The sequence below is a fragment of the Ipomoea triloba genome, chromosome 11 (genome assembly GCF_003576645.1).
Source record: "Ipomoea triloba cultivar NCNSP0323 chromosome 11, ASM357664v1".
Classification (NCBI taxonomy): Eukaryota; Viridiplantae; Streptophyta; class Magnoliopsida; order Solanales; family Convolvulaceae; genus Ipomoea; species Ipomoea triloba.
Genome location: NC_044926.1, coordinates 24,696,059 through 24,713,414, shown reverse-complemented (window position 1 = coordinate 24,713,414; position 17,356 = coordinate 24,696,059). Strand labels below are relative to the sequence as shown.

The 17,356-nt window shown below is 35.8% G+C and overlaps 2 protein-coding genes across 2 annotated transcripts; both read right to left on the bottom strand.

The window, feature by feature from the left end:
* Positions 1 to 181: 181 nt before the first annotated feature.
* LOC115996678 (ABC transporter F family member 4) lies at positions 182 to 3,538 on the bottom strand. The gene is made up of 2 exons (XM_031236030.1): positions 3,362 to 3,538; positions 182 to 2,572 (listed from the first exon to the last, which is right to left on the bottom strand). Exon 2 carries the CDS (start codon positions 2,549 to 2,551, stop codon positions 383 to 385), a length of 2,169 nt encoding a protein of 722 aa, XP_031091890.1. The 5' UTR covers positions 2,552 to 2,572; positions 3,362 to 3,538; the 3' UTR covers positions 182 to 382.
* A 1,220-nt stretch (positions 3,539 to 4,758) lies between these two features.
* LOC115996155 (protein PRD1) lies at positions 4,759 to 11,544 on the bottom strand. The gene is made up of 9 exons (XM_031235294.1): positions 11,098 to 11,544; positions 10,085 to 10,194; positions 9,833 to 10,005; positions 9,055 to 9,387; positions 7,671 to 8,637; positions 6,866 to 7,577; positions 6,504 to 6,784; positions 5,758 to 6,424; positions 4,759 to 5,088 (listed from the first exon to the last, which is right to left on the bottom strand). Exons 1-9 carry the CDS (start codon positions 11,542 to 11,544, stop codon positions 4,852 to 4,854), a joined length of 3,927 nt encoding a protein of 1,308 aa, XP_031091154.1. The 3' UTR covers positions 4,759 to 4,851.
* Between the last annotated feature and the right edge of the window lie 5,812 nt (positions 11,545 to 17,356).

Below are 17,356 nucleotides of genomic sequence, written 5' to 3'. Positions count from 1 at the left end.
TATATATATATATATATATATATATATATATATATATATATATATATATATGGACAACCCAAATATGCTCATAGTTCTTCAATCTTTGCCCTGACCAACATTTCCTGATCTGAGTATTGCAAATTCAGTAACCCTGCAGAGTATACAAGAACTTCAACAAAGCAAATAATAATGAACAGGATTGATAGTGAATACTCTTCTCAATAGCTTATTGTTCCAAATGACAACTTTGAAAAAACTGCATGAACCATCAAAATACATGCAGTCCAGTAATTAATAAAGCACGTGTTTCGTATATTGGCAACAGATGATTACACTCAAAAATCAGGAAAACATTTCATATAACATTGAGAGACTCACTACTACTGATTGAGAACTAAAATCAATCATCAACCTCAGCTCTAATTTCCCTTTGCAGCTCTTCCTTGTACTCATCAAAGGTTCCTGGGAATGACATCACAGTTCCATTTTCCACAACCCAAATTTCACTCACTTCTTCATCCTCGCAGACACGTGATATTAGCCTCGAGTCATGACTGACTAGCACAACTCCACCTGTGAATTCATCGAGTGCATCTGCCAATGCATCAATACTCTGCATATCCAAATGGTTTGTTGGTTCATCTAGCAGAAGAATGTGAGGTTTTGACATTGAAATTGAGGTAAAAACAACCCGTGATTTTTGCCCTCCTGATAACTTTGCAATCGGGGTCAGGTGGTTGTGGCTGGGGAGACCAAATTTCCCAAGCTTTGCACGAACTGCCTCTTGTTTACTAGGTCCCTCTTGATCAGGATGAAGACGGAGAAGGTACTGAACAGCTGTTTCGTCCATTGTCAAAAGATCTACAAAGTGTTGTGAATATCGTCCAATCCTCAGCTTTTGACTCCTTCGCACTTCTCCCTCCGTAGGAACCAAGTCACCAGCAAGAAGGTTGAGTAAAGTAGATTTTCCAGCACCATTGGGCCCAACAATGGCAACTCGGGTCCCCATATCAATGCCAACATCAACATTAGATAGCCTGAAGTCCTCTCGGTTTGGATAAGAAAAGCTGACTTCTATTAACTGCAGTAATGGAGGAGTAAGTTCAGTGGGCTCAGGGAAGTGAAACTCCACAGTGTAGTCCCTCCATTTCTGGGGGGCCTCAGCCAGGGGCTCATCCTCATCAACCCTGTCCTTCGCCTTTTTCTTTGATTCTTTTGCAGCAGCAAATTTGGCCCGGTCCTTGACCTTGTCCTGTTGTGCACGACTGCCAGATCTCTTCGCAGCTTTCAACTGCTTATCATATACCTCAAACTTTTTGTTCATCTCTTTGCGACGTTGCTCATAGCCACTCTCAAAATCATCAAAGTTTCCACGGTAAAAGTGGAGTTTCATGTCATGGAGATGAATAATCTCAGTGCAAACTGTGTTGAGAAAATCACGGTCATGGGAAACAACAACAAGAGTTTTCTTCCATCTGCACAAGTACTCCTCCAACCACAGAACAGCCCTAAGGTCAAGATGGTTGGTAGGTTCATCCAACAGCAATAAAGTAGGCTGAACAAAAAGTGCCCGGGCCAGTGAAATTCTCATCCTCCAACCACCACTAAATGATCGTGTTGGGCGACCTTGCATTGCCTTGGTAAAACCCAATCCAGCAAGAATTTTAGATGCTTGAGCCTCAGCAGCATCTGACCCCATTATCTGCAATTTATCATACAACTCAGCTAGCTTCTCTCCCACATCATTCCCATCATCATCATCTTCATTCTCACCAACAGAAGCAGCTAAATCCTGCAAAGATGCAGCCTCTTGACGGGTCTTGATGAGTTCTTCATTAGCTGAAACAACAGCTTCAAGGGCAGTCTTGTCATCACCAACAACCTCCTGTTCAACCAAGAGAACATCAATATTTTTTGGCACAGGTATTTTCCGCCATGCAAGTAGCTTTAAAAGGGTGGACTTCCCCTTTCCATTAGGGCCAACCAGTCCATATCTCTTGCCATGAGAGATTTTTACAGAGCAATTCTTTAAAAGCTCCTTTCCCCGAGCTGAAACAGAGAAATTATCTACTGTGATGTCCTTAACATTAGCATCTGCATCGTCTTGACCATCAAGAACAGAAGCGCGGCTGCCAATAACAACAGTAAAGGCATCATGATCATCCTTGAGAGCCTCCTTCTTGGCCAGCTCAGCAGCATGGGCAGCTAGCACGTCTTTCTTTTCCCGTTTCTTCAACTCTTTATCAGTAACTGAGATTTCAAGGGTATCTGTGTCTTTTTTGCTACGTCTACCAGTCTGTTTGTGATTATCATTCTGTTCATCATTTTCTACAAGACCCTCTTCCTCATCCTCATCATCTGAGGGAGGAAGATCCATGGCATCAGTGTAAGATGAAACTTTTGGAGGTGCTTTAGGTCTAGAAGAAGACGCTTTCTTGGGCTTATCAGGTTTCTGGTCCATACTAGCAAGCATTGCAGACACTGAAATCTTCTCTTTCTTTCCTTCTTTGCCACTGCCCTTAGTCTTACTCGCTCCAGCTTCATCAGAAGCTGATTTCTTCTTCCCCATTTAAATAGTTGAGATTTGGCACTAAAAATTGCAATTAAAAAAAAAGGTTAACCATCAAAACTCTTTAAATCTAGTAAAATTACCTTAAGTAATAAAGACCAGAGAGACAACAAGTCAACAATGCCAGCACCAAGGTTGGGTAACTATGTTTTATTGCTCTTCAAGAATGAAGATACTCAAAAATATTAATATTGAAGGTAAGTTGTTAAAGAGATCAGAAACTACTGCAAGAAACAAATCAAAAGATCTAGTGCAAATAATCAGATTGCAGTGCTATCTAATGAAGCAAATATGCAATATCAGCAACAGACAAGAAATGACAAAAGTCGAGCTAGGACACAATTAACTACTTAAATCAACTACAAACTTGAAAAGAGAATTTATTTTTCCAGATTATTAACCGGGTAAAGAGAAAACAATCGATCAAAAATTGCAAAAGAATGATTTCCAAAGCAAAATATTCAACAGATGTTAAATATACACGTAACTTTTTTCAAGAACGTAAATGAAAAACTAAAATATCCCAGATAGGCGAACAAATCTAGAAATCCTAAAAAAATATAAAATCTCCCAGAGAAATCTACGCGACAAGAAATCCCATAAAAATCGAACAAAATACTAAAAGTATTTTTCACTTAAACCTAAAATTCTGCCAGAGTAAAGCTAAGATCGAACATATTAACTACAAGCATCCCAACAAATCAAAGCGTTTTGAATCTAAAACCAAAACATAGCCCCATGCGCGAATCCAACACATAACAGCGGATAAAAAAAATTAAAATTCAGTGGAGATATTAGGCAAGTACGAACCTTTGAGATCAGAATCGAGAGAATAGAGCGAACAAAAGGCAGATAAGATAACAGAGAATCAGAACTCCGTTGAGCAAATCTGTGGAATTTTGTGAGGGGAGTGTGACTAGGGTTTGTTTTAAAGTGCGCCTAGTTCTAACCCCAGTGTAATTTTGTTAAAAAGAAAAAAGAAAAAAATCCTTTATGGGTCGGATTTAGAAAGACGGTCTCAACTTATGGGTTCAGGACCAACTTATTGGGCTCTATCATTTCCAATACTCGATTTTTTTATTTTTTAGTTTTGGAAAATTCAGCGCTGTTTTTTTTTTTTTTTTGGAAGGCAAGCAAATTCCTTAGTTTGGTTGGAAAGAATTGAAATTATTTTATTTTCATGGAATTAAAATCTCATGATCGCCAAAGGTTTTGTAATCAAGCGGCATAATTGTTGCCCTCCCAAGTGAGAGGTCACAGGTTCACGGTACCTCAATAATCAAGTATGTTTCTAAAAACTCTATTATCTATTTTATTGCTTCCAATTCAATTCTAAGGTTTGTTTATAGCATGTTACATTAATTTTCAAAAGCAAAATTTGAATTTGGTCTATGTATTTTCAACAACAAAATTTTCATTCTTTATATGCATCATCCAATAGTGTGTGCATTAATACTAAGTATGGTCATTTTAGATTTTATACTACTTTTTCCCTTTCAACTTCCATGTATATCAATCATTGAAATTGAAATTTTCACATTATTCATCTCCTATGAAGTTGAAATTGAAATTTTTCTTTTAATTCCCTTCCTCCAACCAAACGCCCCGCAAGCAATACTTCGATACCTTACCAAAATCGAACTCGGGCGATTTGATTTGGTTCTATAAAACCACACCGAACCACCCACCCCTAATTGGCTGCACATGATTGTAGGCCTTTTGTTGATTTTTTCTTTTTTAAGTTTATTTGTTGAGTGCTGGATTAACAATTATGATGTTTGTACATGAGATAGGGTTATCGTATACTTTTATTGACTATTTGTTGTATATGTATAATGTATTAGAGTTGGTAAATAATATTTTATTTTTGTACAGCAACCAATAATATATGTGGAGTATTATAAAATTTATCTGCAAGACCATCAAGTAAATGAGTCAAGTTTAGTGAAGTTGAAGTGGATATTTTTGATTAAGTTGAAACTAAATCCAGAGTATTTGAAACGATCACTTTTTATATGAAAACAAACCATTCTATTTAGAGTAAATTTGGTTAATTTAATTTTTTTTTTTTAAATTGAGAGATCAAAAGTAATCCAATAAAAATAATGAAAACAACAGTAATTCAAAAAATAAAAATGGAATTAATGCATTTAACCTCTTTTGATCAAATGTCCGGACAAACAATAGAAATATATTCACTATCATCATTTTCATCTAAGCAGCTCTCATCCATTAATTTTTGTTAATCCCAAGTCCTAACATCTATAAATTTACATTTTTGTGTACATATCTTTTTAGCCTTAATCGTCTACCATTAAACACTTTAAAAATAAGTCTATCTCTTCCAACAATCTCCTATGTTCACTTTGACTTCCACTACACTCAATATTAATTGACGACTGAGATTTCATGAGATCAATCAGAAACTCACTTGTATTCCTTAAATCGCCTAGGATAGCTGCTGCCACATTGTTCTTGGCATGCTCCTCTGTCCTAACTTCTCCAATGTTGTCTCTGTACATACATCTTCTGCATTCCTGCATGTTTCTAAGAGTTACTGTTATAACCTACGAATAAGCTCTAATACCATGTTATAATCTTAAGATTAGATCAAGATCACTTAATTGTACTATAATACACATAGACCAAACTAGGAGTGGGGTGCAAACGAGCCGAGTCAAACTCGGTAAACAATATGTAAGTTCAAGCTCGAGTTTGATCGAGCTCAAAATTGAAGCTCGAGCTCAGCTCGATCATGAAACGAGCTTGACTCGAGCTCAAAGCGAATTCGAGCCAAGCTTTGATGGCTATAATTTTTTGTGTGTGTGTGTATGTATATATATACATATATGTGTGTGTGGAGGGGGGGAGGAGGGGGCGTGCGAGCAGCTCTACGAGCCACGAGCTTCGAGCTCGGTTACGAAACGAGCTGGCTCGAGTTCGGCTCAAGTTCGAAGTTGACCGAGCTCGAGCCAAGTTTTGATCAAGCTGCTGGGCTCGTTTACACCCCTAGATCAAACTATAATAAAAGATTGAATTCAACCAATTAACTAGTCTAACACGTGATCTTATAAATTCCTATATTCTCTCTAGTCTTATATTTTGAATATGGAACTCTTTAACAGTAAAATGTATTTATAGTTTTCGAACATCGCAAGATAGATTAAAAATATGATGAAGAAAAGCAGTAAACAAAGATATATTACCTGGAATACACGATTTAAGCTTGAGATGTGTTCATCCCTCAGATACCCTGAATTAAGCAGTTGTCGAAACAAAAGCACCAGTTCAGGGCTCAAATTAGATGCAGAAATGTTCTTGATAATGCCACAAATGCAGGATTCATCAAACACTGAAGACATCCATGGAGGAGCTTGCTTCATTCTCAGCAATGAAACTGCAACATGAATCGCTGGCTTGTGGTGGATTGTGAAGGATTTTGACGCCAAACATGGAACTGCCAAAGCCACTGCCAGTTCTTCTACAATCAACCGAAACCAGCTGTCCCTTTCAATGGAGGGCACCTGGTTTTGCAAATCTTGCCACCCAATGATCATGGACAGACAGAGGGAGCAATTCATTGAAACTTGAATATCACTGGAAAAGATGAGGCCTTCTAATACGGCGCTGGTAGATAACAAATACCCTCTTTTGAATTTTAATTCATCTGGCTTTCTTGCATTGGTTTCTGATATTCTGCTAAAAATCTCCACAAGGTGATAAGAGGCAACCAGTTTTATGATATAGGAACCAAAATGAATCAGCTTGCACAAGTCATGGCACTTAATGCTTGTATAGGGTAGAGGCTGCTCTGAGCTGCTGTTATCAAGTAGATGCTGACAGTTCACAATCCCTGGTAAAATTGCATATGAACTAATGCAATAAATTCGGTTAGTTTGGCAATGAAAGGCAGATGAGTGTAAACATTACATAAGAAAGCACTTACACTTACCTCTTAAATGCAAAGAATAGTAATGCAAGCACAAAAATTAGAACTTCCCCAGTTCTTGTAGTTTCATCATGGTCAATTAGAGCAGGTCCCTTAGAACAAGCCTCTGTGATTGTGTCATTGATCATTGACACCAAAGGGGTACTCATAAGTATGCTTTTTGAAGCCTCAACCAGTTTCTGATCTGTAGAATGATGTAGAATCAAGGAGAAAATCCCAACTACTATGAGAGTTTCCCTGCTCCATCCATCTGCAGCCACTGAGGGTATGAGGTAGTCCATCAACTGCAAAATGACAAAAGGGTTCATGAATTTAAACTGTTAGGAACTACACTATATAAAATAGTTACCATGTGTCTTCTTTACCTTCACTACTATACCAACCCAAATGTCATCATCAGAAATTGATTCAGATTTTACTGTTTGAAGAATCATGAAAGCTAGTTCTGAAGTGGCCAGGAATATATCTGGACAAGAAGAATATCTAGACTGATAATATAACTTCTGAAATGCAGAACCTATCCCATGCATACATAACTGAGCTGAAGCAGCTGGTGATATTTCAATTACATCTTGTATTGTTCTTAAAACTAGGCCAATGTCAATCTCTTTGTCAACTTCATCTACCAACTCTCCTAAAACAAATACAAAAAGTAGACCAGCAAAGTTATCCCCAGATGCTACAAGATCTGCTACTACACGTAAATCTATATTCTGGTTATTTTTCCGTTGGACAACCATCTGCTGTCCTTTCAAGTTGTATCTGCAAAACTTCAGAATCTGGAGAGACAACAACTTGCAGATTCTCTCTTGTTGGAACAACCATTGCAAAGATGTCAAATGGATTCTCATGGTAAGCAAATCCCACTCCTTTTCAGCTAATAGATGAAACATGATCCTCTCTGCTTCTGGGCTGTAAGCAATTTGGTAGCTCATTTTGGCCAGAGCCCTATATAGTGCATAGAGATTTATCAACAATTTCAACATCCCAGAAACAGAAGAACCGTATAGATATTCGTTGCTGTTGAGTATAATATATTGCTCCAGGGAAGCTAAGACAAGCTTATCTTCAGCAATCCTAACAAGGATAATGATTAAAAAGTGAATGCTAATGGAGGGCATAAACTTTTAAAATTGAATGAGGTAAAGAGTAGTCAGCAAATTATATTACCTATCATCATTCAAAGAGCTAATGTGCAGCAACATTAGCACTGCAGATTGGCAACAAGACAGCTCAAGATTTTGGGAGCTTCTCTGGCCAAGAAGAAAGAGCAAATCCACAGGGTCAGATGGCAAATGAAGGGCAGCATCCCTAATGCACTGCCCAGAATCACCCCCAATAAGAGCCTCTGACAATAAACTGAACAAAAGATAAACCCTCCATTTCATTTTTTCTGTGGGAAATAAGCCTAATAATCCAAATGAAAAACTGAACCAGGAGAATGAGAATAGAATATTTGCAAATATCTTGGTTTCAGTACCAGAATCTTCTAGCAATATTGTATGAAAAGTTTCGAAAACTGCAAGTGCAATATCCTCCTCTTCAATATCATTAAGGGCCCTCATAAACCATGGTAATACATGTGTTTTACATATATCTACAATTCCCCGTCTTAGTTCTGTACAAATGGAGCTTGTCAGATTTTCTCCATGACTGTACACATATGCCTCTTTCAGCAGGTAAAGGGAGTGCAAAATTTGACTTGGATATTTATCATAATGGCTTAAACAAGTTAAAATAGCATTTCTTGATGCATCTTGAATTGATACAAGGAAGCTTGAAACCCCATTGGAAGATGAGCATTTCATAAGAGCAATAAGTATTGAGCAAACCAAAGTAAATGTGCTGGGAGACATTCCAATCTCCCCATCAATATTTTTCTTTAGCATCCCACTCAAGATAAAGCTTATTTCTTCAATATCAGATTTGGATACTATTCCTGGCCAGTTTGTTACACAAGTCCATACGAGCATCAGTGTCTCAGTTTGTACAGGGTGAAAAGGAACATTAGCAACATGATGAAGAACAGGAACCAGGGTTGCCAATCCAGTAGCTAGTCTTTGTATAAATGCTTTTTCAGCAATAGATAAAAGATCAAGAACCTGAATGCAAGCAGTAATCAGTGAATCTTTGCATCCTGCAAATTGATAGAGTAATTCATTAAAAAGATGAGAGAGAGTTTACAAGACCAAGGATGTAAATCATGTAATTACTTTTATGAAAAATGACAACCGATGCCTCTGCTAATTTCTGATGCTAGAATTGTAAACATTATCTAAGGTTGGGAAAATAGCAGCTAAATGCAATTCCTATCATCAATTTTCTGCCAAGGTTGATGCAACACACTAACTTTGTCATCTAAATATTTTTGGTGTCAATTGATCTGATGATTACAGAACTTCACTTTTAGAAATCAGTAAATAAACTAACTCAACTAAACCTTTATCCCAAATAAGTTGGGGTTGGAAGATGTCTGATAATGATCAACATTGTAGAGAATAACTGAAATTCTTTGCAAGAAGCCCTAGGATAAGAGTACTAACTGTTCGAGCACCTTTTGTTTGAGATGAGTCTACTGACAATCTCAATATTTCAAATGCATAATCTGCAATGTTCTGCTCCACAAACACTTCAATTTCTTTTCCAGAGACATCTTCCCAAGAGAGAAATAGAAAGAGTAAGTCTAATGTTGCAACTTGAACTTGACTATCTGGAGAAAGCAGGGGGCCTTTGACAGCCTCTGCAAACAAGAGAACTAGAGGAGGGTTGTCCATTGTATCTTCTGCTGTTTGCATCAAAGTTTTAATATCAGAGGAAGCACTCCTCCTTACATCATTGATGGATGTAATCTGAAACAAGCCTTTCTGGGCCAGAACTGTCAGAAATGCTAAACATACAAACAAGAAAAGAGTTATAAAATGAAATAAAGAGACTGAATATCTTGCAGATGCATGCTAATGATGATGATGTGTTGCTACAAGTAATGCATTGAAGTAATTACAGGGTGATAATTTCCTTATTGCATTATGTCACTGGGAATTAGGGTTGAAGTCAAGATCTCTATTGATCAATGGTTAAACTCTTGAGCACTACACCAAAGAGAAATCACTTACTCTAAAGTAATCCACAATAGTTGTTCATGCATCAGAATACTCATAAAACATAGAAATCATTTCCAAAAAATTGGGAAAGCAGTCTTTTAAAATAAGATACCCTCTGAAGAATTACTTGATTCAGCTTAAAGATCAAATATCTACCATGGGTACAATAAGGATAATAAAAAGTGCAAAGGAAAATGCAAACTAAATGAGAAGTATGAAGAAGTTGCTTGCCTACACAGTTCAAGCGAAGATCATCACATTCAGCTTTCATGAGAACTTCCAGGGATAAGCAAACTAGCTTGGGGTAATGAAAGAATAAACTTTCATTACAGTTATAGTCTTTATAAGAATGCAGGAGAAATATTTTGTACAGGACAAACAGGATCTCTGCTTGAATCTCCTCACTGCATTAAAAGAAGGAAGCACTTGAGGTTTTACTTTTAGGACAAAAAGAGAAGTGTAATTCAAAGTTTTGATCATCACCTAGATAATTGAAGACCACTGGCAAGGTTGAAAATGAGGGCATCTGTGTCTTTAATAGAAGCACAGGCTTCATTTTTCTGAGAATTCAAGAGCACACCTAAGCAGTGAAGCTGTCCATGCACAAAACAAAGCTCATGAAGTGACCTGACCACTTTATATCATAGGAAAACTTTGTTCAACAAAAGTAAACACAAGAATTCTCCAAACAAGCAGTGGAAATAAGCAGATTAACTAATGTCTCAATGATCAAAGCATTTTCATTGATAAAAGATCTTATTAGCTTACAAGCAAAGTCATTTATAGTCATATCTAATTATTAACAGGAGATTTCTCTTTTTTCATTAGATAAGCGAAGAGTGAAGGGTGATTTAATATGACTATCAATGACTTTGTTCGTAAGCTAATAAGATCTTTTATCAATGAAAATACGGTGGTATCGTATATAAGATAAGGATGCTTTTAGGAGTGATCTTTCTCTCTAACTAGAAAAATATCTGGTATGATAGCTGCCAAGAATCACACACAGCAGGAAGCTGTGTCTGAAGTTGCGCACAGATTTTGAAGAAAGTTTAGACAAAGCAAACATACTATTCGCTTTAAAGACACATTAAAGGACATCAGTAAAAAACTAAAAATCATACCAGATCAAAATTTAATAGATCGAAGAGCTAGACAAAAATTTGAGTGTGCATGCTCTAATTTAAACTTTAAATAGAGAATTCGGTGGCCACAACTAAAGAGGCACTTCCAACGCTGACTTTTTGTTTCTACTGTTAAGGATTAATGATTTAATTATTTTCATCTACCTCAATCAAACAAAATCAAATAACGCTGGGATGTTTAATTATAAGCTTTTACGAGTATGAACATTGAAATGTCATGCCAGGTGACCTTAATCAAGCGGAGAGAAATAAACAAAACTGAGTTGTGCTTTGTGCCATTGTTGAGGTATTTTTCACAGCACAATTTCTCAAGTAAGGGGGAAAAAAATCCTCCAAAAGAACATTGCGTACAGTGTAGTGCTGGCGCCGACTCCAAGCAAGAGATCCAGCTGAGAGCCTATCAGAAACACGAGCCACGAACTCCTGAAACACCTCGAAGTTGGCCGCGTCGCAAATCTGGACGATCAAATCCACCGTCTGCTGAGCGATCGGATCGTCGTGGAAGGAGGAGAGGACGGCGACTAGAGGCGAGATGAGGAAGTGGGAGTGGAAAGTGAAGAAGTCGTGGCGGAATTGCGACTGCGAGAGGGCAATGGAGAGCTGGGAGAGGGCGTAGGAGACGTGGACGGTTGGCGATCTCGGATTTGAGATGAGGTTGGAGAAGCAGAGCAGGCAGATCGATCCGCCTTCCTCCGTTGCAAGGATCAGCGTGGTGCGGTGGCCCTGAGCGCATGTCTGCGGTGGTTCCGGTGGTGGCGCTGCCTGTGAACTGTGATGATGAGAGATCGTTAAGGACATGTTACCTGCGTGGGTAGTAGTGGATGAGAAATGAGAAGTGACGTTCAAATGCTGCTTGGCGCCTTGGCGGGAGGAGACTGGCCAGGAAATTAACCACTCTATTTTTGCAAATTAAATTAAGAGTTCTACTCTAAACACTTTCAAATTCTACTCTTTTAACTCTACGATGAATAATGTTATTTTTATTCTTAAGCTATCATTATCTCTACAAATCTCCCTCACATTTAAAAATAAGTGTCACCCCACATTATCAAATTTACTATTTACATTACATCCCTGCAATACTCTCACTTTAAAAAACAGTCTCACTTTTAATAATATGTATATATAAAATAAAATAGAAAAAGTAAAAAAAATACAAGAAAGCTGCCAAACGACAGTTTTGCAGCCATTTGACGGCTTTCCTTGTTCTTAGAGCATCCATATCAATGGAGTTTTTTGTGATTTTTTTGGAGTTTTTGACTTTTTGTAAGTGTGATTAGGAAAAAGAAAATGGGATGGGATGAAAAAATAAATAAAACAAATCAAAATTAAAAAAAATAATTATTAAAAAAAAAAAGTCAGATGTCTGGCGCGCCTGACGCGCGTTAGGCGCAACCTTTCCCCTTTTTTCCTCTACTAATTTAGTGTTCTAATGTCTCCATTTTGCAAGAGATGCATTTTTTTTTCTCTTTCTTGGACTCTCTCTCCTCCATGTCACAAACCTTTGTACTATGAACCTCCCTTTCACCATTGGTGTGGATGCTCTCAATAGTGGAGTTATTTCGCAGTTTTTTATGAGTTTTTGTAAGTGTGATTAGGAAATAGAAAATGGAATGGGAGAAAAAAATAAATAAAACAAGTATAATTTTTATTATGCTTGATTGCTTGTTATAAGTAAACACATAATAGCTATTCGTCTAGCAAGTTGCAACACAACTAAAAAATTTCTCACTATTATAGGTGTGATGCTGTATAATAAGAATTGTTGAGATTGAAATTGTATTATGCTTGATTGCTTGTTATTATAAATAGAAAGGGACAATGTCATTTTTGTAATTTACAAGTATTTTTAAAATAGACAAATAAACTCTTAAATTATTTGAGGACATTTAATTGTACCTCAAGCTATAAACCATCCTTATGAGCACCAAAATGTTTTAATTAAATTACATGTTGAATTGGTATTAATGCGTACGTTACAACTAATGCAACAACCCACGAAAGTGAGCTGCCGCTATCCGAATGTGCATTATGGATGAAGTTCGTGATGTGACTTTAGCCAACAAAGGATCACAATGAGTTAAATCAATGTAAATGTTACGATCAAGCGCTTACCAAAAGCTATAGCTAGTAGCGAATACGCAACTTTATTTATTTACTTATAGACTGTCATCATATTGTTCGAGACGTTAGGTGCTGGACCTAACCTTTTATGCGCTTTACCGGCCTTCACCCAACCATCCCCTAGCCACCTGGTTCTAGACCTAGTCTTTACTCGCCAATCGGTGACTTGACTCTAATACTACTTGTTATGATCAAACGCTTACCACTTACACCAAAAGTTATAGCTAGTAGCGAAAGCGAACTTTATTTCCTTACTTATAGATCGTCATCCCATTTTTCAAGACGTTGGGTACTGGATTTTGCCTTTTATGCCTTTTTTATTTCACTAATAAAAAAACTGTAAAAGTAATTTAAGGTTGTCATTATCCTTGCAAATCCCTGTCACTTTCTAAAATGGGTCCCACTCCCACATCATCAAATTTACAAATTCTCTATTATTTGTTTTACATCACTTAATATTCTCTCACTTTCAAAATGATCTCACTTTCATATTATATTATAAATATAATAACTAAATAATATAATAAATAACTAATAAAATATATATATATGTGTGTGTGTGTGTGTGAATGAAGGTTATACCCTCATTTATGTCTGTTTTTTCCGTTAAGTTTTTTTGTACATTATGCTATAAAAGGTGTACTACATAATATTTTGGACAAATATATCCCTTCCCTTATAACTTCCGTTATCTTTTCCACTATTGTTACTATGCACATGCATCCACCATATATTTTCTTATCTTCTTCAATAATAATAATAATAAAATATACACATTAAATATTAGAGTTATAGGTTAGTTATTTTTAAAATATAAATATCCAATTTATAAAAATATTTTACATTATTATTATTTACTATATTAAAATTTAAATAAATTTAAAATTTTAATATTGGACAACTATTTTTTGCGCATCGCGCATAAGAAAAACTAGTATATATAATTATATATATATATGGTACACAAAGGCTGCCTCAGTTTTTGGCATGCTTTTACAACTCTTTCTCATTCTCCCTCCTCTTGTTAATTTAGCAATTCATCTCTCCTCTTACAACACACTTGGCATTAAATAATAATAATAAATTCTCTCTCTTGCCACATAAATTAAAGTTGAAGACTACCTAAGAGTTACTCCTTAATAAATTAACACACTATGTTTATGTCAGATTATTTTACATACAATCAATTGAAAATAAATAGCTAATTTACCAAATTCTTTTTACAACTAGTTAAGACTATTAGCTAATTTAGTCATTTGTCAAATTCCCTTATAACTTGCAATGAACATATATTAGTGGATATATCTTACAATGAGAATTCAGGGTCCACGATATAATTTGCCTACACCACTTGAGTAGTTCATTGAGACCAAGTAGCTATTTATACAGTAATTTAAAGAGTGAATTATAAGCCAAAAAAAAAAAAGTGAAAACGAGATAGATATGTCGTGTTCTGCCACAACAAAATATTGAAGGGAGTGGGTGTAAAAAAGCATTGCAAATGGGAACATCATATCATTTGTTTGCTGACTCCCTGGCAGTCAATTTCCCAGGGCAGTTTATCGCAGGAGAGAACACATGTTTCATCAATTGTTTGTACCACCCAAGACAACCTTAACTCGTTCCTGCCATCTTCCATCTCAATTATGAGTGTGAGTGAGCCTCAATCATCACTCTTTTCGCTTCTCCAAATTACAGTTTAATCCCCCCCTGCCCCCACTTCAACTGCCCATATGCATTCAACAACAATGCAGAGCTAGCAATGAATGCAATGCCCACGCAATAAATGCAACCGTAATATTCGATTATAGGGAATGTACAACTTTTTAAATTGAATAATATGATATCTAGAAACACCAATAAAATGAGTATACATGCTTTTTTTTTTTTTTGAATACGAGTATACATGCTTTTTGTACTTAGGAAATCCTCAATAGTTGAGGTTTTTTTGCAGTGTGATTGTGAAAGAGAAGATGAAAGGGAAGGAGAAAAAAAATTTTTGCAATGAAAAAAAATAGAGAGACTTACGCGCCCACTGGGGCCGCAATTTGCAATGAAGTTGTGCAGTTTATTCCCCACACGGGCTCCACAATTCCAACAAAAAACATTCATTACTGTAAATACCTCATATTTCCATTACCTCTCTCCTCAACAGCATTGACATTTCCTCAAAAACTGGTCCAAAATTCACTAATGTGGATGGCCTTAAACCCTTAATAGTCACAAGTTTAACTGTGTTTTCCTAATATGGACTATTACACAAAAAATGTGATTTTCCTTTGTTACAAAAATAAAAGGAAAGAAAAATGATATATATAGTCAATTATACATTTAATTAATTTCTATTTAGACCCTATGATATTGTTAAAATTTTCAAAATTCATATATTTTACAATAATTACAAAATTTCTTCTTCTTCCTTTAAAAAAAAATTTTGTTGGGGGAGGAAATACGCCAAATAGACTACTAAATTCCCATCACATGATCCTCTCTACGCTATGGGATGCCCCATTTGTCCTCGTGCAACACCCTCATTAGAATTTGAGAGGCATCTTAAAGAATTTTGATATATATACGGATATACCTCAAGCATAATATAAATAAAAGTATATATATGTTAAATCTATTTTACTCTCTAAAGACACGACTTACCTTCACTCTTGCTGCTAGCATCTACTTAGATTTTAGTCATAGATTTCAAGCTTTCTTTTTAGCCATTAGATTACAAGATTATTAATCATTACATGATTTTAGATATATATATACACACACACACAGTGAAAATGATATTGAATTTTATGCATTTCTTATTTATTAATTGAGAAAATTAAATTTCAAGTCCCCTAAATATTATACATGAATTATATTTTGATCCTTGACTATTAAAAATTTCTAATTAAGTGCATAACTATGTAATTTGTATCACATTTGGTCATGCCGGCCAATTTTGCTACCAACTATTGCTGGAAGTGTTCCTCAAGCATTCAATGTGTCTTATATGGAGGGCCAGAGGGGACACATGCCCAAGAGTTCGCCATGTTTGCCATGTGCCCATGTGTTTCTCATGCATTAAAAAAGTTCGGTGCGTCACTGATACGCCCACGTGTAATGAGATTCCTAAAGTATTTGATTATGATGTGATTGGGTAGGGCGATATTAGATGTATTTACCTACTTTGTATAAGGATTTGCATTCGAGACAATCGGTTAGAGAGTTAAGGTCGAGAATTCCGCCCGAGCTTAGGGTTCTTGGAGGAATAAACTTGCACCTATATATATGAGTGGATTCAAATGAGAACAACACATTTAAAAGGCGAGGAATGATCTCAACCCCCATATGGGTTCATCAATAGTTGAGGGTTTATTTAAAAGAAAAAAAACAAAAAATCAATTTTATAACCATTGCAAATTTTCAAGTTTGCAATATTTTAAAACTAATACTTTCATTTTCTCCCTTGTTTTTGGGGCAACAATCAACCATTAATCTACCCAAATTGATAGATCAGATTAGTCTTTACTTTTTACACGAGAGTCTGTTCTCACATAAACCCTACCCTATATATAATAATCGGGCTTGCATGAGAACAAAGCTTCCAATGAGAAAATATAGACAAATATGAACCATTTCTTTAGTAGATCTAATGAAGGTCTCGTCTTTCCGCAATATATGGAAAAGAGACCGTAGGTTCCTTTCTTTATTCGAATAAATATGGCACTTTGTCGTTTAATAAGGAAGTTCGGGGCCACAACACCTCCTTATCTGGAATCTCCTGAATCATATGTGTGGTCAATGGGAGGACCTTATCAACCATAGGAATGCAGAAAATAAAATAAAAAAAAACTAAGAAAAATGAGTAGAGTAAATTTATATTTATGAAATTACCTTTTTTTTTAACCATTTGTCATCTTAGTTGAATGACTCATATTAGTCTACACTTGTCATGGGAATCTATTTCTCATTTGGTATTGAATAGTAATAATAATAATAATAACAATAATAATAAGTCAAGGACCTTGTAATCCAGTGGCATCAAACCTTTCCTTTTATACGAGAGGTGGTGGGTTCGAGCCTTATTGGAGTTAATACTGACTCTTCTGCAAAAAAAAATTGTTTAATAATGTTCACAAACAAGCTCGTTTAGTGCTTCGCGCAATGCGCGTGTAAAATTAGTATATGTATGTATAACAAATTTTAATTAGTCACCAATTATTGTGAGATAACCACACCTAGTCATACTTTTTAATTTTGTTACTATTGATTTTTATGATTTTTGGACAGTCAATGGATGTCCAACACAATTGTTAACATAACGAGTATATGAGAATATAGAAATTATAGAGATAATATAGATATTGCATTTGCTGAATATTGTTTGTGAGGTGGAAGAGAGAGGGCATAGGAGAGACAAAGTGAGAGTATTGATTCTAGGAGAATGCTTCTTTTTTTTTTTTTTTTTTTTTTTTTTTTTTTTTTTTTTTTTTTTTTT